This window comes from Leucoraja erinacea, chromosome 19, assembly GCF_028641065.1.
Source record: "Leucoraja erinacea ecotype New England chromosome 19, Leri_hhj_1, whole genome shotgun sequence".
NCBI lineage: Eukaryota > Metazoa > Chordata > Chondrichthyes > Rajiformes > Rajidae > Leucoraja > Leucoraja erinaceus.
The window spans coordinates 3,454,841-3,481,076 of record NC_073395.1 but is presented as its reverse complement, the minus strand read 5'-3'; the positions used below and the strand labels follow the sequence as shown (position 1 = coordinate 3,481,076).

The window sequence follows — 26,236 nt, the reverse complement described above, 5'->3', positions numbered from 1 at the left end:
GGAAATAGGCAACGTTTCGGGACGAAACCCTTCCGGGTTTCGGCCCGAAACGTTGCCCATTTCCTTCAGGGTTTCGGCCCGAAACGTTGCCTATTCCCTTCGCTCCATAGATGCTGCTGCACCCGCTGAGTTTCTCCAACATTTTTGTCTACCTTACAGCAGGGTAGACGCTGTTCCCGAGTCTGGCGGCGCGCGCTTTCAAGCCTCTGTAACCTCTGGCCGACAGGAGCGGGCAGGAGGAATGGCTGGGGCGGGACATCTGCGATTATGTCAGCTGCTATTCCGAGATGCGGATGGAACCAGCGGTGGGGAGTCTGGTCTGGGCTACATCCACAACTCTCGACAATTGTCACCCCGGTGGGTCGGGCAGCAAATACTGGCCGAAGCGGAAGTTCAAGATGTTTTAGGAATAAAATGCCAATGAAATACAGCATCAGCTCAGTAAACTGGCCCTACACTTTCAGTAAGTTAAAGCACGGGATAAACAACCCTGTCAGAAGATCCGATTGTGCCATGGCGAAAGGCAGCCTGTGTCTGATCAAATCGAAGGTACACAAAAATGCTGGAGAAACTCAGCGGGTGCGGCAGCATCTATGGAGCGAAGGAAATAGGCAACGTTTTGGGCCGAAACCCTTCCGGGTTTCGGCCCGAAACGTTGCCTATTTCCTTCAGGGTTTCGGCCCGAAACGTTGCCTATTTCCTTCAGGGTTTCAGCCCGAAACGTTGCCTATTTCCTTCGCTCCATAGATGACCACTGTGCAGCGCGCGACTTGTGCTCGCCTCAAGGCATCCTAAATGCTAAAGACCACACGATTAGCCTGGACAAGGCTCCTCGCTGTAAAGGTGGTCCAGCCTCTCCCTCCAGCGCGGTCCATAATTGAACGCTTCCAACCTTTCGGGCAGCATAGTGGCGCAACGGTAGAGCTGCTGCCTTACAGCACTCTGGTTCAATCCCGACTACGGGAGCTGTCTGTACGGAGTTTTGCGTTCTCCCTGCTACAGCGTGGGTTTTCTCTGGCTTCCTTCCACACTCCGAAGACGTACAGGTTTGCACGTTAACAGGCCCCGGCATCAATTGCGAATTGTCCCTGGTGTGCTAGTGTACGGGGTGATCATTGTTCGGCATGGACTTGGTGGGCTGAAGAGCCGGCTTCCACGCTGCAACTCTTAAGTCTAAAGTCAATAAGTTGTATTGTATATAATTACTGGAGTGACACTGGATTACCTCATCTAGTGTTGAATCCTTTCTTCATTTTCCACAAGAGGTTACTGATTCGCTTGCAATGCTCGACTGAACCTGCTGCGGTGATTGTACCAGACCACTGCACATCCCCCCCCCCCAGGCAGATGATGTACAATAATTTATTAACATTTAAAATATTGCTTTCAGCATTTCCTCCTGAACTGTTCTTGTGCCCAAGGTGGAGACAGCGCCACACCATCCTTCCAGTTTTCTTTAATTTCCTCCCTTTGATCTGGCATCTATTCACCAGACTAAATTTCCTGAACACAATTGCTTTCTTGCTCCTTCTATACACAACGCTCTTGTTCTCCGTTGCAAGTTGTTTTCTTCTTCATTCTTCCCCATTTTTGTCCTCAATTCTTTCCTCACCACTAAATTGTAGCGTCAAACTTTTTGGCTCGTAACGATCCAATCAAAATCCGCTCATTATTAAAAGAGGCTGCACGGCGGCGCAGCGGTAGTGTTGCTTCCTGGTAGCGCCAGAGGCCCGGGTTCGATCCTGACTACAGGCACTGTCTGGACAGAGTTTGCACGTTCTCCCCGTGACCTGCGTGGGTTTTCTCCGGGTGCTCCGGTTTCCTCCCACACTCCAAAAACGCACAGGTTTTGTAGGTTAAATGGCTTTGATGAGAATTGTAAATCGTCCTACACACTAGAGTAGCACTAGTGTACAAGGTGATTGCTGGTAGGCCAAAGGGCCTGTTTCCACACTGTATCACTAAACTAAACTTGGCAGAAAACACAAGCAAAGCATCATAAAGCTTAGTAAAGATGGTGGAGTGTAACTTGTAACAATAGAACGCGCTAAGAGTCTTTCTGCTTACAAGTAAATTAATTGATTGAGGTATTCTAAGCTCTGGATCTTGCCATGTTAAACAACCCATCTGATGTTTATAGACAACTCAAAGACAAAGTACCACCAGCAATCGCCTTCCCCTCCACGGCCCGAACTAACCAACACAAACATCAGCACATTGAGGTGACAGAAGGTCACACAGAGCATTGGGTCTTACTTGTTGACAGACCAACACAGGAGCTGCTTGGATCCAATGAGTCTTGTCGGCTGGGCTGAAATCCAATGACTGTGTGAAACATCGATGAAGAACGAGAAGTATTGAACGTTAAAATACATTCACAAAACGCCAACGTCACACATGCAACGCAACTTCTGCCAGCAACGGGATACTTTTACTCGCATTTCAGTCACTCAAACCAACCCCCATTCCATAAAGAGCACAAATAAAATTGTCCTGTACCGTACAGCTTTGGTCACCTGGCCACTCACTAACCTGTGGCACACTGCTCAGAGGCAGTGGCTAGAATCACCCGCGCCAACATCAGGATAACCGGCGAACATGTCAAACAACCACTTGTGTAGGAAGGAACTGCAGATGCTGGTTTAAACCAAAGATAGGCACAAAAAGCCGGTGTAACTCAGCGACACAGGCAGCATCTGGAGAATAACCACCGAAGGAAGTTTCTTCAGGCAAACAACCACTTGTCAGCTCAGGGAACCCACTGGATAACAGAAATGTCTACTGAAACTTCCAAATCCTCAGGGCTCACTACTGCCCCTCAATTAACATCCCCTCTTCAAATGTTATCCTTGCTGTTTCCACCAGTGAAACACCCTTGCAGGAGCAAAGCTCACAAGTTATAGGAGCAGAATTAGGCCATTCGGCCCACTGAGTCGACTTTGTGTTCAATCACGGCTGATCTATCTCTCCCTCTTAACCACATTCTCCTGCCTTCTCCCCACAACCCCCCGACACCCGCACTAATGAAGAATCTGTCAATCTCTGAGAAGTTCATAGGTAAATAAAAGTGATATTTAAACGCTAGAGATATAGAATAACCACTGAAGGAAGAATATTATGTGACAGTTTGTGTGTCCAATGCATGAATTAATATAATTTTAAATACAGATTGTCCTGGTTTGGATTCTTCAACTCATTTAATTTCAATCACAGCTGCAACTTCAAGTGAAGATGATTATTTTTTTAATTATTTTTTATTTTATTCATTTAAAAAAAAATTGTTTATTTTATTAGAAGCAATTGTACAAGAATAAAGCAGTCGTCATAACAATTATACAATTTTCGGACTGCTTCAGTTTTAACATTTTATAAACCGATAAATACATCGGGGGAAAAAAGTAAAAAGGAAAGAATGAAGAGAAAGAAGAAAGATATAAAAGAGAGAAGAAAAAAACCCTGAACTGACAAAAGAAGTGAGAGAAAAAGCATAGATATGTCCCACTATCCTTCCCTACACCCGCTCACCCAACCCAAGCATCGGTTTGTGAAAATGACTATTATACTCCTTCATTCTTCAAAGCGATTGAGGGGATGCTGCTGGTGTCGCTTGGCCTTGCAATCTAGCATCATGAAAGCTTGATCTGTTATTGTCTTGGCCCTGGCAGCAAATGGAAGCTGCCTATCTCGATTAATCTTCACGACTGTCAATCAGATATTTACTCAGCCCGTGACTAACAAATATAAGTGCGTAGGAAAGACGCACGTTTAAAATCGAAGGTAGACACAAAATGCTGGAGTAACTTAGTGGGGACAGGCGGCATCTCTGGAGAGAAGGAATGGGTGACCTTTCGGAACCGAAACGTCACCCATTCCTTCTCCCTAGAGATTCTGCCTGTCCCGCCGAGTCACTCCAGCCTCTTGTGTCTACTAACAAATCTAAACCGCACAGTGAATATAAACACCCTTTCGCTGTTTCAGTGGTCAGGGCTATTTAGAAAAGGCGAAAATTAAAACTGCACTGAGAGCAGGTAGAAAACGCACCTTGACGACCTGATCCAAGGTCAGGAAGCGGTTGGCTTCAGCGCGGATGGTCCAGTGTGAGATCTTGCCGTTGTGGGAGGTCTGGCGGATGAACATATCGTGCAGGGACAGGTTGTGGCGAATGGAGTTCTGGGGGGGGAGAAAGAGGAAGCAAGAACTGCCCGTTAGTACCGAACAGCACAAACGCGCCCACAAAGCACCGCGCTCACTCCACCACTCGTCGCCATTGTATTTCATAGACATAGATAGAAAATAGGTGCAGGAGGAGGCCATTCGGCCCTTCAAGCCAGCACCGCCATTCATTGCAATCATGGCTGATCGTCCCCAATCAATAACCCGTGCCTGTCTTCCCCCCCATATCTCTCGACTCCACTAGCGCTCTATCTAACTCTCTCTTAAATCCACCCAGTGACTTGGCCTCCACTGCCCTCTGTGGCAGGGGATTCCATAAATTCACAACTCTCTGGGTGAAAAAGTTTTTTTCTCACCTCAGTCTTAAATGACCTCCCCTTTATTCGAAGACTGTGGGCCCCTGGTTCTGGACTCGCCCAACATTGGGAACATTTTTCCTTGCATCTAGGTTGTCCAACACCAGCACTCAATTTCCTGCAACAGCACACACTCGGCATTTAGGCAATGCCCTCACCATAATTAAAATGTCTTGAAGCGTTTCACCGGACCACGAGCAAAGAAAGAGTTACAAGGGGAGGGGTAACAATCGATGGCAAATGTTCAGCTCACAAAAATGAGACGGGTTAAAAAAAAGCTGGGCCATAATTCAATGTGGTTCACACGCACACACGCACCATTTTAATATGATTGTGACCCCGATTATAAAATGGGAAAATAACTAGTGTGAATGAATGATCACTGGTCGGTGTGGATTCGGTGGGACGAAGGGCCTGTTTCCATGCTGTATCCCTAAACTGAAACATTAAACCAAGCTGGGTATCTCATAACATGGAAAGTCAAATGTGCCTCGGAAAAGTGCGTTAGGATCGAACACGTGAAATGTTCAGCACTTGAGCAACAGTTTACTGCTAACTAACTACCGAGTAATAACCAAACAGCTCTCCCCAGCGCTGGCACGCTGAGAGCACTCTCTCTCCCTCTTAAATTTTGGTTTAAAATTTCAGAATTTAAATGGAAATATTGGCCCACGGGGTCTAAAAAGCCCCTCTCCCACTTTCAATCACACTGCTGCAGCCCTGACTGGTGAAGAATACGAATGAGCACTTCACCTTGTCCGAACATGCCTTGCAATAATTAATAACGGTCTTCTGGCAATTAACCAAAAAACTGTGCCTCACACAGTCTAATATGTTTGTGCAAGACTGTGGTCTAGACTCAATTTGCCCGAATATTTATTCATTGTAATTCTTTGCTTTTGTTTTCCTGCCTGCAGGTCGACCTGGGCTCAGACTTCCACCAAGTGCAAGCCCCGATAGATGCGTGTAACGTGATGAGAGGTGGTAGACAGTCAGAGCCTTTCTCCCAGGGTGGATTTTAAAATGTAAATACTGGTTCTGTTCTGTGCCACCATCCCGCAGGCATTGCCACTTTCATTTCACTGCACATCTTGTATGTGTATGCGACAATTAAAGTTGACTTGACTTGAAATGTTAAAGAACTGATGGCATAGCTGGTGAGGTGAGAGCGGCAATTCGTTGTCTCTGGACTGTACACTACACAATGACAATAAAGTTTGAATCTGAATCAAAGTTTAAAAGAGATGAGAAGGCAAGGGAAGGGTTTATTTATTTTTCCATAAACACAGTAGGTGGTGGGTTCCTGCAACATGCTGCAAGGCGTGGTGGTGAAGGCAGAAAGGTATTGGGGTACAACATGGAAACAAGCCCTTCATTCCACACCGACCACCCATTCACACTAGTTCTATGTTATCCCACTTTTTCCATCCACTCCCCACATAGTACGGGCAATCTACAGAGGGCCAAGCCCATACATATTTTGATGTGGGAGAAAACCAGAACCTACACAGTCATAGGGTGAACATGCCAATCCCACACACCAACAACCCCGAGGTCAGGATTGAACCTGGGTCTCTGGTGCTGTGAGTGAGGCAGGGCTCTGCCAGCTGCGTTACTGTGTCACCTCATGATTATGGCATTTTAGAGGCTCTTAGACAAGCGCATGGATACGCAGGGAATGGAAGGATATGGGTCACGTGCAGACGGAGATTAGTTTATCTCAGTAGTGTGTTGGGCATGGACATTGCGGGCCAAAGGGCCTGTTCCTGTGCTGTTCTATGATCTATAACCATTCCACATTTCCCTCAGCCTCCATACAAAAGATGCTGTACCATTTCGATGCGACAACTCAGACAAGGATTTATACAGTGGATATGGACCTTGCCCCCCCGCCCACAGCACAGGGATGTGTTACTGATAGAAGCACATTGGTTATTTTCACTTTAGCATCCACCTCACCTTCCAACCTGGCTTGGCCACGTGCTTGAAGTAGGGGAAATGATCCTCGATCCAGGTGTAGATTTCCTTCAGTGTCATCCTCTTGCTCTGGGTGCTGTTTATAGCAAATTGTATCATGGCCATGTAGGAATACGGGGGGCGCTCGTGAACGGTCTCTGGCTGCGTGAGGGGAGAAAACGGTCAGGACACAATACAAAAGGCAGCCCTCCCGCCAAGCCCGCGCCCTATTGATGCATCAGGTCCGTTACATTACCGAAGTATACCTTAGGTCGTGCATTGGACACAAGCAGCAATGATAGGCTGAGTGAAAATCTCCCTCGACACTGCCCTCAATATACTAATGCAAGACATTGCTCAAACTAGTGAATTCATCATCGTTGAAAACATTAGCGACGCAGTGGTGCTGGTTTCCGACAGGAACAGTGACGGACGCACCACACATCTCTGTCCTCCAGTTCCCGTGGACTTCCACTGCTGGAAGCATAGGATTTTGGTGTGTGTGCTTTATCATCATTCCTTACAATGCTATATACGACAGTGATCGCAACTTCTACTGAAGTGTGGATGGCCGTTGGCTCGCTAGAAGCTCATCCGCCCTTTGGCAGGTCCTGCTGGGGGTCCGCAGCCTCGTCCTCACCTGGCAAACCAGGTGGGGGAAGACGGTTTAGTCGCCGACTATCGACCATGGAACAGGTAGCATGGGATTACATGGTACCCGTCGCGGGGGGAGGAGAAACAACCCCCGACCTGACCTGATAACTAGTGAATCAAAAGGTAAAGTCTGACTTGACCCCAAAATCGCCCATATAATATTTGTTCCAAAGGCCTGGTCTTCCAACCTCTCGCCCTACATGCCTCACCTGCAAATTTCTCCAGCATTTTTGTCTACCTTCGGTCTTCCAACCTACCTCACTGCAGATGCTGGAAAATCGAAGGTACACAAAAATGCTGGAGAAACTCAGCAAGTGCAGCAGCATCTATGGAGCGCAGGAAATAGGCAACGTTTCGGGCCGAAACCCTTACGGTTTCGGCACAAAATGTTGCCTATTTCCTTCCGGGTTTCGGCCTGAAACATTGCCTATTTCCTTCGCTCCATAGATGCTGCTGCACCCACTGAGTTTCTCCAGCTTTTTTGTGTAACTTCGATTTTCCAGCATCTGCAGTTTCTTCTTAAACACCCCCATTCTATCATGGCTGATATCTCACCCTCTCCCCAGAATCCCCGACACCCGTACTAATCAAGCAGCTGTCAAATCTGTCTTAAAAATATCCATTGACTTGGCCTCCACAGCCGGCTGTGGCAATGAGTTCCGCAGATTGGCCAGGCACTTACTGTGGGCCCCTGTGGGGCAGGCTCTTTGTTCTCTTTCTCGGCCTCGTCCTTCACGTGGCAAGCTCCCAGTCCATCTGTGCTCATCTTTCCCAGCCATTGGATGTTGGTCAGGCTGTCATCCAGAAGGCGGTCAGTAGCTGCAGGTGCTGAGGCAAAGACATTAGCAGCAGAGCTTTCACACAACATAATTTGGCAGCATCTCTCCTGTACTTAATATTTATCAGTGGGTCAGTCATGTCATCTTTGACACAGCACGTGCCTAGCGTCTGCCTCTGCCACCCCGTTAACCAGACACACAAACTCCTGAGGACTTAGGGATCCCGTGGAGCTAACAGTGTTGCTGCTTTAGTTATTCACCGAGGTAGGAAACCAGGCAACTGGCCATGGGAATGTGGGTTGTTCTGAAACCACTATGACCACCAAACACCCTTTCCCTCTGTCAATGAGCAGGGCTGCTTAGAAAAAGCAAAAAAGTTACACTTTTAAAAGATTTACAAGAATGATTCAGGAATGAATGGGTCAGCGCATGATGAGCGTTTGACGACACTGGGCCTGTGCTTGCTGGAGTTTAGAAGGTTGAGGGGGGGGGGGGGGGGGCCTCATTGAAACGTACAGAATAATGAAAGGCATAGATGGAGTGGATGTGGCGAGGGTGTTTCCACTGGTGGGAGAGTCTGGGACCAGAGGTTATAGCCTCAGAATTAAAGGACGCTCTTTTAGAAAGAAGGTGAGGAGGAACTTCGTTAGTCAGAGGGTAGTTAATCTGTGGAACTCATTGTCACAGAGGGCTGTGGAGGCCAAATCAGTGGATATTTTTAAGGCAGAGATGGACAAATTCTTGATTAGAACGGGTGTCTAGGGTTATGGCAGGAAAATGGGAATAAGAGGCAGAGATCAGCCATGATTAAATGGCGGAGTGGACTCAATGGGCAGAATGGCCTAATTCTACTCCTGAAACTTGTGAACACCAGGAATTTGAAAATTATTTTTTTTAAATAGATATACATATGAACACAATAAACAGCAGCTCAATAATTCAAAGAGGGTTTAAGAAGGAACTACAGGTGCTGGAAAATCAAAGGTAGACAAAAGTGCTGGAGAAACTCAGCGGGTGCAGCAGCACCTATGGAGCGAAGGAAATAAGCAACGTTTCAGGCCGAAACGCTTCTTCGGAGGGTGGTAGGTATACGGAACGAGCTGCCAGAAGAGAGAGATGAGGAAGGTACGGTGACAATATTTAAGAGGCGCTAGAACAGGTACATGGATTGGAAAGGTTTAGGGGGATATGGGCAAAATGCAGGCAGGTGGGACGAGCGTAGATGGGGCATCTTGGTCGGTTTGGATGAGGTGGGCTGAAGGGCCTGTTTCCGTGCTATATGACTATAAATTCAAAGCTTAATTATACAGAAAAATAAAGACCAATAAACAAAAATGTTCAGACAAGTTTAGCTTGGAAGGCAAGTGACTGTAATTCAATTAAACAGGGAACTGCAGGTGCACCTGTTGTGACGGGCAATTTTCAGCATTGACTCATCAGTAACATTCAGCACAGACTTAATGACTGCATGCAGAAAGTATGGAGCAGCTGGGCTTGTACACTCTGGAGTTTAGAAGGATGAAACAAACGTATAAGATTGTTACGGGCTTGGACACACTAGAGGCAGGAAACATGTTCCCGATGTTGGGGGAGTCCAGAACCAGGGGCTATAGTTTAAGAATAAGGAGTAAGCCATTTAGAACGGAGACAAGGAAACCACTTTTTCTCACAGAGAGTGGTGAATCTGTGCAATTCTCTGCCTCAGAAGGCAGTGGGAGGCGGGTTCTCTGGATGCATTCAAGAGAGCTAGATAGGGCTCTTAAAGATAGCGGAGTCAGGGGATATGGGGAGAAGGCAGAAACGGGGTACTGATTAGGAATGATCAGCCATGATCACATTGAATGGCTCGAAGGGCCAAGTGGTCTGCTCCTGCACCTATTGGCTATTGAAAATTACTGCCACCCGAGATTCCCCAAATACTTTGTGAAATCACAGCTTCAACCCAAGGCAGGCGACCAATCCTTTTTGCCGATGTCCTTTCTCCCGAAGCAATTAAAAAACACACAATATTACTGTTAATTAAAAGAACCTTCACGCTGCCTCGGCAAGGCCAGCAGATTAATCAAGGACCAGTCTCACCTTGGCCGCTCCCTCTTCTATCAGGCAAGAGGTACAGAAGTATGAAAACACACATACTTCAGGGACAGTTTCCTCCCAGCTGTTATCAGGCAACTGAATACCTTTTTCTCACCTGCTAGAGAGCAGTCCTGACCTCCCATCTACCTCAGTGGAGACCGTGAACTATCTTTAATCAGACTTTATCTTGCACTAAAAGTTGCACCCTTCGTCCCGTACACTGTGGACAGCTTGATTGTAATCATGCATCGCCTTTTCTTGGACTGGATCAAACAAACATAAGCTTTTCACTGTACCTCAGTACACGTGTCCATAATATACTAAACCAAACCGTTTCGAATCAATCTTAAGCATCTTCCAAATGAAACTTTTAGGAAGATAATTTTTTCAGAGTCGCTAAACAAAGTAAGAATCTGCAGTTTTATCGGTAGAGTGATTCCCTAGACACCATCCAACATTGGGAACTCACATTGGTTATATTGATAAGTTCAGGAAAATTCACCAATTTCCAGTGACACCAACCCAAATCAAAATTCCCATAAATAATGTTTTAGATTTAAATTTAATTTGAAATTACCATCGTGCATCACCTGTGGGGGCTACCTGCATGAAGCCTCAGATACCCAGGTTTGATGTGAAAGTTACAGATTGACCAGTGCTATCAATTTTAAACACAATTTAACAAACATTAGCTCGGTCACAAACCCATCCATTCATCAGGGCTTGAAGGTTCTTCCACCAAATGCCCTCTGTAAACAGATACTGGTTTCTCATTAAATATATCCAAATTAAAAAATAAAAATAATTTGTCGTTTTCATCTTGAGGTGCAAGAGCTCCCACTCTGACAACAGAGGAGGCCACGGACAGAAAGGTCAGTATGGGAATGAGACAGAGTTAAAATGATTAGTAACAGGAAGATCCCACAGGCCTCATTGGACCAAGTGCAAGTGTCCAGCACGACGGAAGCCTTGTCTACGCTTGGTCTTGCCGATGCCATAGCTAGAGTGAGGCCACACTCAAACTGGAGGCACAGCACCACATAGTCCTCTTGGGTAGTTTACAGCTTACAATTGGCAGCACAGAGGCGCAGCTAGACTGAGCGACATTCCTCGTTGTGATTATTATGAATAAATTGTGCACACATTAATAACTGCTACATAATGTCAACAGAATTAAGGCCACTGACAACAGCATTCACACATCGATTCTGTCACGATGGTAGATAAAGATTAATTGTAAATATCCCAAACCTATACACTAAAAATGGACCATAAAAGTGAGGTAGATTTTCAGTGACTGATTCAAAGTGGGGAATGAATCTTGTTGATTCGTGTTTTAGTCTGACTTCCTCTTACTTTACTTTAACGAATTTACTTCCCAGCTAATCGCCATCAGCTCCAACATTGGAATGCTTCTTACCTGTGTTGGTGTCTGGATCACACAGTGCTGATGATACCAATGATTCAGGGACACGCGGCGTGCACGATTCCTCCTTCTTGATGCTGACACCATTTGCAGCATCCAAGGATGCCACTTTGCCATCTTTTACACCCGTTTCTTCCTGTAACTCCAGAGATTTTGGTCTGCCTTCTGGAACATTGGACAAACTGCCTTGAGTTAAGGAAGGATCATTACTCTCCAAGGGCAGACTCTGGCGGGAAGAAGTTGCATTGCCACTCAGGAGGATAAATTTCTTTGGACCATTGGAGCCACTTTCCTTGCCCTTTGCGGTGAGTGCTGCTATGATACTCTGAAGATCTGCGTTTCTTGGAATTAAGACAACTTGGGTGTCGGGTATTGATGGATGGTTTACGATGCGAATCCCTTCTGGAAATTTTTGAACAACGGCGGCCGGATTCTTTTGTGACGTTCCCAAGATGTTGTTACTCGGGGAGGTGTTCGCTGTATCAAAATCTCCACCCACGGCCTTGTCTTGGCTCCCAAACGCCTGCTCTTCCCTGGCGGTGTCCTTTGCATCGACGGGACTGCTGAAGGTTAGGGGCCGTTTCCTCCGCTTCAGAATCAAGGGCCTCCTCGGACTGGCCTTCATCTTATTGCAACAAGAGTGGTTTCATCAACACATGACTCTGTGCCTGCAACAGGATAATACGTTTAGAAACTCGTACTTAATCCAAAGCAATGGTAACAGATGATACACAGCGAAAAGTACAACCTGACTAATTAATTATACGATTAAATATACTTATTCATGGATGACATGGTTCTGAAGTATTTTGGCAAGAAAATAATCTCACCAATGAGAGACAAGTCCCCAGGATCAGATGTCATCCATTCCAGGGTTTTAAATGAAGTACCCAAGAGCTTTGTGGATGCCAGGGCTATATTTTACAAATACTGTAAACATTAAATTAGAACATAGAACAATACAACACAGGAACAGGCCCTTCGGCCCACGATGGGGCTGTGCTGAACACCAATGTGCAGAAATCTCCCATCATGCAGAAAATTCCCATCGTTATTCAGAGGGTGGTGAATGCCTGGAACATGTGTCAGGGTGGCGGCAAACAAGACATAGTAGCGTTATAGAGGCTTTTAGATAGACACGTGTATATGCAGGGAATGTAGGAATATGGAACACGTGCAGGCAGAGGAGATTAGTATAACTGGGCATAGACATGGTGGGCCGAAGGGCCTGTTCCGGTGCTGCATTTGAACGTCGACTGCAGATGGAACATATTTGGTAAGAGGCATGGCCGCTTTTCCTGACACCGCCGGGCAGCTTGCTCCAGACCAACTGGAGGGGCTTATATCAGCCTGGGAGCGGGGGTAGAGCAGAGAGGAAGCGGGGACACTCTGGAACCCTGGGCCATTGTGGGTTTGTTCCACACTGTAGCAGATAACGTGAGGCGGCCTGGGCCGCTCTATGTCGCCTCACCTGCATTGTAGCGAGTTCAAAGCGGGACGAGCCCAGCCCGCCCGACCGAGAGCACCACCCGGGCACGGCGGCGTCCCAGCCCGAATGTCCTCAACTCCCGCGCTGTGGATGTCTTCCGCCCCTGGGCCGCCTCTCTGTCCGAGACTCCCCCACGCCGGCCGCTGCTACTGCTGTGTCAGTCTCCCGGGGACACTGCCGCTTTCTGCGGCTGCCAATGTGTCCTGGCCCTCCTACCTCTGTGTCCCCGGCCCTTCCAACACCGCTGCCGCCACCACTGAGCCTGTGTTCCCAGCCCTGCTGTCCCAGTGTCCCTGCTGCCCCTTCGAGAGCCGCTGTGTCTGTCTCCGCGCCGCTCCCTCTGTGCCCCTGCCCTTTGCCCCTGACCCTCGTAGCGCTGCAGCTATTGCCACCACTGATCCTGTATCCACCGCCCTCTGCTGCCACCACTACTGTGCCCACCCACCCATACACTGCTGCTCCTGCCGCTACCGCTGTTGTTGCCGCTGCCGGGCGGCCGCTTGCTACAGTTTGTCAGCGGTTAGATGTTGTTTGAATTTGTAGCGTTCTGTGCCTCTAGACCAATGATGCGGCTGCGGGCGGGTCAGGTGGGTGCGGGCGGCCAATGGGCGAGCGGCTCACATGTAACAGACTGGCGCCCAATGGGAGCGGCCCGGCCCGGGGTCTCAGTGTTGCACCTCAGGCCAGCCCGGCACCTCTGCTATAGGATCTTTGCCCGGCACCGGCACCGCCACCCAAAGAGACCCACAGCACCGCCACCCCGGGCACCGGGACCCCGGGCACCGCTGGGGCCAGAACCGGCAGCGGGGAACTGACTATCCTTGCAGTAGGTACCGATTTCCCAATACCGGCCACCAGGTATTGGGCACCGCCGACCGGTAGGCACCGCAGCACCACCAACCCCGGGCACCAAACCAACCCAGGGCAGTGGGCATGCTGCCGGCCCCAACACGGCACAGCACTGGACACCCACCCTCCTCAAGCCAACAATCTACACTCAATGCAAAGGTGTGTGTTGGGGAAACGCATTCCCCCAGCAAGGACAAAGGCTGACCATTGTGTGGGAAAGAACTGCAGATGCTGGTTTAAACCGAAGATACACAAAATGCTGGAGTAACTCAGCGGGACAGGCAGCATCTCTGGGGAGGAGGAATGGGTGACGTTTCGGGTTACGACCCTTCATTATTGTACATAGATACCAAAGATATTTGATAGATACATAGACAATAGGAGCAGGAGTAGGCCATTCGGCCCTTCGAGCCAGCACCACCATTCAGTGTGATCATGGCTGACCATCCACAATCAGTAGTACCCTGTTCCTGCCTACTCCCCATATCCCTTGACTCTTCTATCTTTAAGAGCTCTATCAAACTCTCTCTTGAAAATATATCCAGAGAATTCCACAGAATCACCACTCTCTGGGTGAAAAGGTTTTTCCTCATCTCCGTTCTAAATGGCCTTATTCTTAATCCGTGACCACTGGTTCTGGACTCCCGCAACACCGGGAACATTTTTCCTGTCTCTATCGTGTCCAATCCCTTAATAATCTTTTATGTTTCAATAAGATACCCTCTCATCCTTCTAAATTCCAGTGTATACAAGCCCAGTCGCTCCTTTCTTTCAACATAAGACAGTCCCGCCATCTCGAGAATTAACCTCGTGAACCTACGCTGCACTCCCTCAATAGCAGGAATGTCCTTCCTCAATTTTTGAGACCAAAACTGCACATAATACTCCAATGTGGTTTCACTAGGGCCCTGTACAACTGCTGAAGGACCTCTTTGCTCCTATACTCAACTCCTCTTGTTATGAAGGCCAACATGCCATTAGCTTTCTTCACTGCCTGCTGTACATGCATGCTTACTTTCAGTGACTGATGGCCAAGGACACCCAGATCTCATTGTACTTCCCCTTTTCCCAAATTGACACCATTCAGATAATAATCTGCCTCCCTGTTCTGGCCACCAAAGTGGATAACCTCACATTTATCCACATTAACTGCATCTGCCATGCATCTGCCCACTCGCCAACCTGTCCAAGTCACCCTGCATCCTCATAGCATCCTTCATACTTCCACCCAGCTTTGTGTCATCTGCAAATTTATTAACGTTACTTTTAATCCCTTCATCTAAATCATTAATGTATATTGTAAATAGCTGCAGTCCCAGCACCGGTTCTTGCAGTACCCCACTAGTCACTGCCTGCCATTCTGAAAGGGACCCGTTAATCCTTACTACTTGTGTTGTCTTCCTGTCAGGAAGGATGTCAATAAACTGGTAAGAGTAACTAGGATGTAGCCAGGAGTCATGGGCCTCTGAGCTGTAGGGAGAGGCAGGGCAGGCTAGGACGAGTGGGTAGAAACTGCAAATGCTGGTTTACACCGAAGATAGCGACACAAAATGCTGGACAGAGATGCTGCATGTCCCGCTGAGTTACTCCAGCATTTTGTGTCTATCTAGGACTTTATTGGACCACAGCAAGCCTTGGGGTTATAAAATAATGAGAGGATTAGATACGGTGAATGTACAGAGATTTTTTTAAACCTAGAGTAAGGAAATCAAGAATAGACACACAATGCTAGAGTAACTCGGCAGTTCAGGCAGCATCTCTGTACAGAAGGAATGGGTGACGTATCGGGTCGAGACCCTTCTGAAGAAGACCCGGTCTGAAGACGCGTCACCAAGTAAGGTGACGTGCGTCAATGACTATCGACCAGTGGCACTAACGTCTGTGGTGATGAAGTGCTTTGAGAGGTTGATTATGGCGCATATCAAGTAGTTGTCCTACCTCTCCAGAAAACACCTCAGACTATTCTCAATTTTCCAAGGTCTGGAGAAAATAAATCGACTTTTGTAGCCAATTTTCATAATTTAACTCAAACTCTGTGTTTTGATGAATGTGTGCTGTTATTATCTTCTAAAAGCCCATCGTTTTTATTCTGAGGTGCCCATAAATCTAGTTTAGATTGTGCCTCAATTGTATTTTGTATATCTGAAACATCACATGCTTGCTTTTAAATCCTATCCCCTCTTGAGATATTTCAGAATAAGGGTCCACATTCCATTGAACTTCTTGGTTACCGTTTTTGTCCTTCATTTCAATGCAGGTGGAAAAATCATTGAGTCAAACAGGTCAAGACTGAGGTCTGGAACTGAATGGTCAAGTTGAACATACTAATCCTAGTTTGCAATATGTAATTTGTAGGCATCTCTGTTATATTTCAAATGTTCATCAAAATATTTCTTGAATATTGTTCGCTTCCTCAACGATATGTAAAATGATTAGATACATAGATAGGGTAGATTGTAAATAGAGTTATTGAATAGAATTGAAAGTTTGGACCCACCAAGTCCACATCAACCATTGATCACCTAGTTCTATGTTATCCCACTTTCGCATCCACTCCCTACACACTAGGGACAATTTCACCGAGGCCAATTAAGCTACAAACCTGCATGCGCATGTCTTTGGGATGTGGGAGGAATTCGAAGTACCCGGAGGAAACCCCCACCGTCACAGGGAGAGTGTGCAAACTCCACACACAGACAGCACCAGAGGTCAGGATTGGACCCGAGTCTCTTGCGCTGTGAGGCAGCAGCTTCACACTCTGCACCACTGTGCTGCCCAATCGTATATCTTACTTATTGTTAAATTCAGACACACTGAAAGCTATTATGTTTATTTTCAGTGTGAATAATTGTCAATTCTTTCAGTCTTACCTGAAAACTTCACTTGGTAAAACCCACTTTACTTAGTTACTTTAGATTCTAAATGTTGATCCCTTCACCAAAAGGCACTGCCGTTATTTGTCTAAAATACAGTAACTACATTGCCAAACACTAACCTGGAGATGTATCACAGTTCCATCACTGGGTCTAACCTCTGGAATCTTCTCCTCGACGGTACTGTGCGAGTACCTTTACCAAAATGATGACAGCAATTCAAGTGGCTCACCGCCATCTTCCGAAGGGCACTTAAGGACGAGCAATAAATGCTGGCCCTGCCTGAGTCAGATCCTGTAAAATTAATAAATAAAAAATATTCCTTACCCAAAATGAACAATCAAAAACTAAAATAACATTTGTATTGGTGTTAATTAATCAAATGTTTTATTTTTCTATCTACTGACATAGCCCAGTACCTTATTTTCCTTCTGCTATTGCAGTCAAATTAGAATTATCTTTTAATTTTATAGTTTTATCCATCAATGCAGTCATTTGTAACTCATTGTTGATTTGCTTTTGTCTGATTTTGAAGGTGTGGATTGAAAGTTAAAACAATTGTTATTTTGCCTTTTCAGGTAATCCCATAGCTGAGTTTGCAGAATAGCAGGTAAGTCTTCCTTTATCCTGGTTTACAGTCCTGTCTACATAAACACCATTTAATTATGAAGAAAGGTCTCAACCCAAAACATTGCCCATTCCTTCTCTCCAGGGATACTGCCTGTCCTGCTGAGTTACTCCAGCACTTTGTGTCTACCTTTGGTGTAAACCGGCATCTGCAGTTCCATCTTACACCATTTAATTATGCATTGTGTTGCTATTTACGGGATTCTCCTTTTTGTGTCTAATAAAATACTACCTCTGCATTGGCTTGTGGATAAAGCAAAATATTTGACATCTACCTTAATACAATTTGGTAGGCAGTTAGACACAAGGACCTGTAGGAGCCGGTTTACTTAAAAGACACAAAGTGCTGGAATAACTCAGCAGGTCAGTAGATGCTCAATAATTCTGTTCTCATCTAATTGTATGCTTGGCTTAATTTCCAAGACAGGAAAATGACATGATCGAGTCGACTTTGCAAACGATTCCTCCCGAAGATATTAGTTTCACCATTAGTTGGAATATAAAAATGACAGGGAAACGCAGAACAGTGGTGCAGCTGGTAGAGTTGTAGATCCGGCTGACCTCTGGTGCTGTCTGTGTGGAGTTTGCACCTTCTCCCTGTGACTATGTGGGTTTCCTCTGGGTACTCTGGTTTCCTCCCACACCACAAAGATCTGCAGGTAGACAAAAGTGCTGGGGAAACTCAGCGGGTGCAGCAGCATCTATGAAGTGAAGGAAATAGGCAACGTTTGCCCATAAACGTTGCCTATTTCCTTCAGGGTTTCGGCCCGAAATGTTGCCTATTTCCTTCGCTCCATAGATGCTGCTGCACCGCTGAGTTTTTCCAGCACTTTTGTCTACCTTCGATTTTCCAGCATCCTTCTTAAACACAAAGATCTGCAGGTTTGTTGGCTAATTGCTCTTTGTAAATTGCCGCAGTGGATGTGAAAGGTCTACGTCAGTGAGATCACATAAAACTGGGTGATCGGTTGACTCAGTGGGCCGAAGGACTTATTTCCGTGCTTTATCTCTAAACTAAACTAACAATCTTGGTGTCATCTTTATTGATATTGTTCAGCTAATTAACATGATAAACTATGACAGGAAACAGTTTGTTGTTACATTTTGAAAAAATGTCCTTTCTTTTATTATCAAGACCAAGATGCTGGGATCTTGATGCCCCGCAAAAAGAAAACTATCAGATCCAAGAAGCCACCCCTGCTGTTTGTGGAGAGCCCACTGAAGAGGGAACAGTACAAGCAAGTCCTGTCTGTACCATCTACAACAATCCCTCGGCAAGTTTCCTGTATACCTGTTGACCAGATATCTGCGCACGCATGGGTATGTTTTTTTGTATGAAGGAACTGCAGATGCTTTATACACAAAAAGCTGGAGTAACTCAGCGGGTCGGACAGCATCTCTGGTGAAAAGGAATTGGTGACGTTTTGGACTGAGATTGAAGAAGGGTCTTGACCCAAAACGCCACCGATTCCTTTTCTCCAGAGATGCTGTCTGACTCGCTGAGTTACTCCAGCTTTTAGTGTCTATCTACTACATAATTCGAAATTGCCTCGTTTTTCCAGTTAAAATATTGTTGGTTTGACTTGCATTGGGACAACTTCCATCAATCCCACCACCCACACCTCCAACATACATGTTGCAAAGTGCCTGCTTTTGACAATTCATTGTGAGGAGTATTTCAAAAGACGTTTTTCCGGGAGCAAATTCATTTTGGATGAAAATGAAACTGAGTTATTCAGTGATCATTATTTGTATTTATGTATTTAGAGATACAGCATGGAATCAGGCCCTTTGGCCTACCTTAGTCCACATCGACCACATGTTCACAATAGTTCTATGTCATCCCACTTTCTCATCCACTCCCTACACACCAGGGTGCAATGTACAGAGGCCATCATATGACGGGACTGTCAAATGCTGAGAGAATGGAGCAGCTGGGCTTGTACACTGAGTTTAGAAGGATGAGAGGATATCTCATTGAAATATATAAGATTGGTAAGGGCTTAGACACACTAGAGGCAGGGAACATGTTCCCGATGTTGGGGGAGTCCAGAACCAGGGGCCACAGTTTAAAAATAAGGAGTATGCCATTTAGAACGGAGACGAGGAAACCGCTTTTTCTCACAGAGGGTGGTGAGTGTGGAATTCTCCGCCTCAAGATACTGAGTACGGGATACTGGATGATCAGCCATAATCATATTGAATGGCGTTGCAGGCTCGAAGGGCCGAATGGCCTACTCCTGCACCTAATTTCTATGTTTCTATGTAAGAGGGTAGTGGAGGCAGGGTCTCTGGATGCTTTCAAGAGAGCTAGAGTCAGGGGATATGGGGAGAAGGCAGGAATGGGGTACTGATTGGTGATGATCAGCAGTGCTGTCTCGAAGGGCCAAATGGCCTATTCCTGCACCTATTGTCTATTGATTAACCTGCAAACCCTACACGTCTTTGGAATGTAGGAACCCGGAGCACCCGGGCGAAACCCACAGTCACAGGGGGAACGTGCAGAATCCACACAGGCAGCTCCTAAGGTCAGGATCGAACCCAGGTCTCTGGCGCTGCGAGGCACCAACTCCACCAGCTGTGTTACTGTGCATTATTGATTGGCAGCCATGTAAATTGTGGCACGGTTGCAAGGATGGAAAGTAAAAACTATTTGGATATTTAGAACTGATATGAGTTATGCTTCTTCCTCTCGTCACCATGCAGGTGTTGTCAGAGTTTCAGACCACAACGGCTCGAGGATCAAGACGAGAACAAAAATCTGATGGAGCAAAACAACGTTGCAGCTACAACAAACCGCGCGCTCCATCTAAAACAGGGTCTGTGAAAAAACTGCAGGTGAACTTTGTCCCTTTGACCTTCGTGGGCAGTGGAGGGATACCTGTTCAGAAGGAGAACCGCAATGTTCGGCTTAACACCAGTCAGCATATTCCAAACCGTGGACAAGCCATATTCCAAGCAAATAAATCCTCTCTCGCGGGAAGTGACAAACGAGGATGTGGAGTTGACACTTTTGGCAAAGCTCAGAATTCAGAGACATTGGACAAGCAGAAATGCAGAGAAAGATTTGCAGCAAAGCGACGCTTGGTTGGCAAAAGTACAGTTCGAAATACAGCGGAGAAGATCTCTAGGCTCTGCCCTCCGATGAATGATATCAACGATCAGGCGGATGCGGACTCGGACGAAACGGAGATCTCTTTCTCGGAGAACCTCTCTCGCTCAATCGATGAGGCATTTACCCTGCCACAAGTTAGCACTCCCACTGTTGGTGGCTTATCCTCGCCAGCCATCTTCAAGAAAAATATTTGCAGTAGATTAAGAAGTAGTGGATTGAATAAACACAAAGCACCTCCTGGACTGTTCGACTGCTTAGACAAGAGTTCTGGTCGAAAGGATGACTTTTCTGAAGATGTTTTGGTCCAGGACACGCCAGAACGTGAATATGGTCGCAAAAGGACTTGGCAAAGGCGACCACATATCATGCAGTACTTGATGGATCACGGAAAATTGAACACCACTGATGTGTTTGTTGGCTCTTGAACTTGCGTTTTGTTATGAAGATTGTAATCTATGCTTTTAAACGTCACCATTGATATTGTGATTGTCAGTTTACCTGGATTTTGGTGTAGGTAAGAATAAATAACAGCATTGCCCTTTAAGCGATAACCATGAACATTGCAGGTAGACAAAAATGCTGGAGAAACTCAACGGGTGAGGCAGCATCTATGGGGCGAAGGAATAGGTGACGTTTCGGGTCAAGACCCGAAACGTCACCTATTTCCTTCGCTCCATAGATGCTGCCTCACCCGCTGAGATTCTCCAGCATTTTTGTCTAGCATCGATTTTTCCAGCATCTGCAGTTCTTTCTTAACCATGAACATTGCAATGTGGCTTATCCAAGCCATTTTCTTTGAGTCTAAAAATTTAAACTACAGTATTTGCATCCCGAATATCAAGACAGTTTCTGCCAGATTCACTTTAAATGCCTGAAGTGTGTGTTCAGATTGGTGCCAGGACATTATTGTCCGCTAACACCCACAGTATTGTGGTGTTGCGAGACTTGATCAGTGACCTGTGTTAAAGGATCATCGGGCTGTCAAACTAAGGGTGTTTAGCTTTTGTTCCAGATTGTTGGAAGAATAGAAAGTTTGGACTGCAATCTAAAAGAGTCCTATATCAAGGGTTTATTCAGTTCCAAATTGATTCTCATGGAGTATAGATCTTGTCATAAAACTGCTTGAAATCTGGAAGTAAAGTTACGATTTGAAGGCTGTTGGTGTGAGAAGTGGAAAGATGTCAGTTATTGCCTTGTGTATTTAATTAGGGCAACAGTTGCCACTTTTACATTTCTGTGTGAATACGTACTTTTCCTACATTCCTTGACTCAAATGTGCAGCAAAATGAAATAAAATTGCAGAAATTAAAGCATAACATTATGAAGAATATTTCCCTTTTAAGTGATATTCAGAAAAAGTAATGACAACACTTTTAACCACACTTTATCCCTAAATTTTTAATAGGATATTGAAATGTTTTTTAGTTGCCTTTCTTCTCATTGTTATTTGAGTAAAATCGAATGGGGGTAAAGAACAAGAGGTGCAGCGGAATTTTAATAAACCTGTGAATTGAATCTGTTGCCAGATTTCCTGACAATTTTGTCTAAATTGAACATGATTTGGTCCAGATGTGCATGCGTTTCTGAAACCTTGCTTGACTTGAATTTTGTCATCCTGGATTCTGACCACTCCATGGCTGCTATCTCGAGTAAATGCCAAATCAGAACGTGAAAAGCAGCAACTGTAGAGCTATAGGCTGACGGGACTTGTTGGGATCCTGAGGGGTGATAGTATATAATCTGTTCCTCCACAGCGATTTAAAATTTTGGATTCTATGCAAAAAAAAATGAAAGATTCTTGATACTTTTTCCATTAATTTTGCTGAGGAAAATTAAGTAACTGAAATGATAGAGGTTGCAATAAAAAGGAAGCTGTTGGTCTATTAGGTGTGGATTGGAAGAAAAAGACTACCCAACCTAATGCCACCTCCAGCATTTGATCTGCAGTCTTGCCGATCATTGCTCTCCGAATACAGGTCCAATGAGGCCACAAGCAAACTGGAGGAACTGCACCTCGTATTTGGCTTGGGTACCTCACAACCCAATGGTATGATGATTGAATTTTCTAATATTAATGGCAACACCCCCCCCCCCCACCCTTTCTCCACCCTGTTCCCCCCCCCCCCCCCCCACTACTACCCCCCACTCTTGCCCGCCTTCACATAATCCAAAAGTCTCCTGACTTCCACTAACTAATCGGAACATAGAATACAAGAGCAGGGAGGTTGGGGTACGTTTATAACTGTACAGTTCTGGTCACCACAGTACAGGATGGATATGATTACAATGAGTAAGGTTCTGGGTTGAGGTGTTTCAGCTGGGTAGGCTGGGTTGTTTTCTTTGGAGTACAGCAAGCTGAGGTGAGTGGGGGTTGATTGAGGTGCACACTAGTACAAGAAGTGTAGAGGACATATAGAAAAAAAATCCCCCTTAGCAGAGGTGCCCCAAGACCAAAGGGTACAGGTTTAAGATAAGGGTGAGGGATCTTTTTTCACCCAAAGAGGTTGAAATTTGGAACACACTGCCTGAAGGAGTAATAGAGGCAAGTAAACTCACAGCATTGAAGACATTTTTACATGAGCACTTCATATGCCATGACTTACAAAACTACGGGCTGAATGCTGGAACTGGGATTAGTTTAGCTAGGTTTTTGATGGCTGGCATGGAAACAATGGACCAAAGGATTTGTTTTTCTTCTGTTTGATACCATGAGTCTGAAAGGAGTTGTCGAGTTTTGGATCTCTGATCTTTACATTTCGTTGAAGATTGGCCGAGAGGTGATCGAATAGTGGTTCTCAAAATGAGGTTGGTAGATGCCAATTAATTTCTTTCTCTCATGAAGAAATGCAAATTAGGGAATGTTATTTTAACAGTAAGAACCAGACCAGAAAATCAAAAGGCAGTTTTTTCGATGGGTGATGTTCATCTGATGTGATGGCCAGAAAGCAGTCAGACAGTCTGTGCATTACTGCCCTGCGGCTGAAGACTGTGTGAGCAACTGAGGTGCCCGGTCCATCACAGGTACTGACCTCCCCACCATCAAAGGGATCTAGAGGAAGTACTGCCTCAAAAAGTCAATTAGCATTATCAAAGACCCACAACACCATGGCCACTCTCTCATTTCGACTAGACCGTTGGGAAGATGATACAGGAGTCGGAAAACCGCGACAACCAGATTCAAGAACAGCTTTTTCCCAAAAACCATCAGACTCTTGAACAGTATACAACACTATCCTCACCAACTATGAACTACCTTGGTTGCACTTTCTTTTCACTTGTTTTAGAGTTGTTCATTGATTTCCATTTTCAAAAATAAGCTTTATACGGAACAAAAATATATATATATATACAAAACAAACTCTTCATTCATTCCTATTGTCTATACATTCAATGGTATCATACTCAGTAATGTTCTCGCGTATTAATTAATGATTTTTTTTTGTTTATGATAAATCATCTAAGTGTAATTTCTTTGCAGGTTGTTGAGGTGCTGTACGCAAGGACTTGATTGTTCTGTTGTCAGACAAACATTCTTGAGGTGATATCAGGACCTTCAAAGAAGATTTCTGAGGATGTTGCCAGGACTCGAGGGTCTGAGCTATAGGGAGCGGTTGAGTAGGCGAGGACTTTATTCCTTGGGAATGCAGGAGGTTGAGGAGTGATCCTGTAGTGGTGTATAAAATCATAAGGGGAATAGGGTGAATGTATAGTCCTTTTATCCAGAATAGGAGAATCAAGAATCAGAGGACATAGGTTTAAGGCAAGGGATCAGAAATCTGGGGTAAATTTACCCCCAGGGAGTAAATTTTGCCTACCCAAGGGGTAAATTTGTTGATTCTGGAGGTGTCTGTTCTTCATTAGTTGTTCATAAATAAGTGAAATAACATTGTTGTGTGCGATTAAAAGTTGCCAGGGGTAAACGTGATGAAAAAGGTTGGGAACCCCTGGTTTAACGTGGGGGGGGGGGGGGATTTAATAGTTTAGTTTATTATTGTCACATATACTCAAATACAATGAAAAGCTTTTAAGAAGGAACTGCAGATGCTGGAAAATCGAAGGTACACAAAAAAGCTGGAGAAACTCAGCAGGTGCAGCAGCATCTATGGAGCGAAGGAAATAGGCAACATTTCGGCCCGAAACGTTGCCTATTTCCTTCACTCCATAGATGCTGCTGCACCCGCTGAGTTTATCCAGCTTTTTTGTGTACCAGTGAAAAGCTTTTATGTGCTATCCGGCCAAAGGAAGGACAAGAATACAAACAAGCTGTCCACAGCGTACAGGTAAAGGGTACAGCATTTAGTGCAAGATATAACATTGAGAATAGAAATGTGAGATGCAACTATTTTCCACACAGAGGGTGGCCGGTATATGGAACGGGCTGCCTGAGAGGGGGTATGTGTAGGAAGGAACTGCAGATGCTGGTTTTTAAACTGAAGATAGACACAAAATGCTGGGGTAACTCAGCGGGTCAGGCAGCATCTCTGGAGAAAAGGAATAGGTGATGTTTCGGGTCGAGACCCTTCTTCACAGGAGGTAGTCGAGGCACGTACTATAACGACATTTGAGCAGGACAGGTTTAGAGGGGAAATGGGGCAAATGTGGGCAGGTAGAACCAGTGTAGATGGGACATGTTGACCGGCATGGGCAAGTTGAGCTGAAGGGCTTGTTTCTGTGCCGTCGATGGGATATGTTGGGCCAAATTTCTGTGTCTTGTGTCTACTGTTTGTGGGTAAGTGTGTCTGTTTAGTGTTCAGCCATGAGCGAATGGCGGTGCGGGCTCGACGGACCTGGTGGTCTACTCTCGCACCTACTTTCTATGTTTCTATGTAAAGGGCTTGTTTCAGTACTGTGGATGGGTTATGTTGGTCGGTAAGGGGTGGTTGGGCCGAAGGACCTGTTGCCATGCTGTAGATGGAATATGTTGGTCGGTATGAACAAGTTGGACTGAAGGGCCTGTTGCCGTGCTATGGATGGGATATGTACTATGTTGGTCAGTATGGACAAGTTGGGCAGAAGGGCCTTCTGCCGTATTGTGGATGGGATATGTTGGTCGGTATGGATAAGTGGGTCTAAGGGCCTTTTGCCGTATTGGGGAGGGGGCAGGCACGGGTATTGGTGGACGATGGGCCGAATCACAATGAATTTCAGTGCTGGTGGGAAGGGCCGAATGTTGGTCTGCAATGGGGTGGTTCTGGCCGAAGGGCCTTTGCCGTATTGTGTGGATGGGATATGGGGTCAGCATGAGGTGGTCGAAGGGCATGGACAGTGCTGGGTGGGCTAGTTGGTCAGCATGAGGTGTATGGGGGAGAAGGGACTGTTTCGGGTTATTGATAGTGGGACGATCAGCCATGAGGAGGTTAATGGCGGTTGCTGGCTCGAAGGGCCGAATGGCCTCCTGGTGCACCTAATTTATGTTTCTATGGGCCGATGGGCTCTTTGCCATGTTGTGGATGGGATATGTTGGTCAGCATGAGGTGTTTGGGCCGAAGGGCCTGTTTCAGTGCTGTGGATGGGGTATGTTGGTCGGCATGGGGTGGTTGGGCCGAAGGGCCTGTTTCGGTGCTGTGGATGGGGTATGTTGGTCAGCATGGGGAGGTTGGGGGTGAAGGGGCCGGGTTCAGTACTGTGTGACTATGACTAAAGTGGCGGCTATAGCTTACATTGGCGGGCGCCAGCGAGCCTCCGGCCCCCGCGGGGAGAGCGAGAGCGCGAGCGAGAGCGGCGTCTCCCTCCTGCTCTCCCTCCCGCCATTGAGGGCCACGCGCGTGCGTGCGTGACGCGCCGAGGCGCAGAGCCAATGGGGGCGGCGGTTGTTGGCCGGTGCGTTGCTAGGGGCCGGAGCTCTGGGAGTGAGGCCGGAGCC

At 46.2% G+C, this 26,236-nt stretch overlaps 2 protein-coding genes across 7 annotated transcripts in view; one reads left to right on the top strand and one right to left on the bottom strand.

The window, feature by feature from the left end:
• The window catches only part of foxm1 (forkhead box M1), a 31,913-nt gene extending 5,795 nt beyond the window's left edge, over positions 1–26,118 (bottom strand). For 2 of the 4 annotated variants that reach the window (XM_055650084.1, XM_055650085.1), the window contains exons 1-5: positions 12,892–13,257; positions 11,415–12,088; positions 7,822–7,967; positions 6,489–6,647; positions 4,042–4,170 (exon numbers count right to left, since the gene is read on the bottom strand). In XM_055650084.1, coding sequence (XP_055506059.1) covers positions 4,042–4,170; positions 6,489–6,647; positions 7,822–7,967; positions 11,415–12,045 — 1,065 coding nt within the window. In that variant the 5' untranslated portion in view covers positions 12,046–12,088; positions 12,892–13,257. Of the gene's footprint in view, positions 1–2,256; positions 2,326–4,041; positions 4,171–6,488; positions 6,648–7,821; positions 7,968–11,414; positions 12,089–12,891; positions 13,258–16,753; positions 16,926–26,033 lie in introns of those variants that run through there. The other 2 variants (XM_055650083.1, XM_055650082.1) reach the window with 2 other exon arrangements.
• rhno1 (RAD9-HUS1-RAD1 interacting nuclear orphan 1) lies at positions 13,567–20,978 on the top strand. 3 transcript variants are annotated; one of them, XM_055650092.1, is made up of 5 exons: positions 13,752–13,917; positions 16,016–16,052; positions 17,210–17,241; positions 18,394–18,578; positions 19,965–20,978. In XM_055650092.1, the coding sequence occupies exons 4-5, from the start codon at positions 18,414–18,416 to the stop codon at positions 20,796–20,798; spliced, it is 999 nt and encodes a 332-aa protein (XP_055506067.1). In that variant the 5' UTR covers positions 13,752–13,917; positions 16,016–16,052; positions 17,210–17,241; positions 18,394–18,413; the 3' UTR covers positions 20,799–20,978. The 3 variants fall into 3 exon arrangements, with proteins under 3 accessions (XP_055506066.1, XP_055506067.1, XP_055506065.1); XM_055650091.1 differs by lacking the exons at positions 13,752–13,917; positions 16,016–16,052 and adding an exon at positions 13,567–13,735; XM_055650090.1 differs by lacking the exon at positions 16,016–16,052.
• Positions 26,119–26,236: the final 118 nt, after the last annotated feature.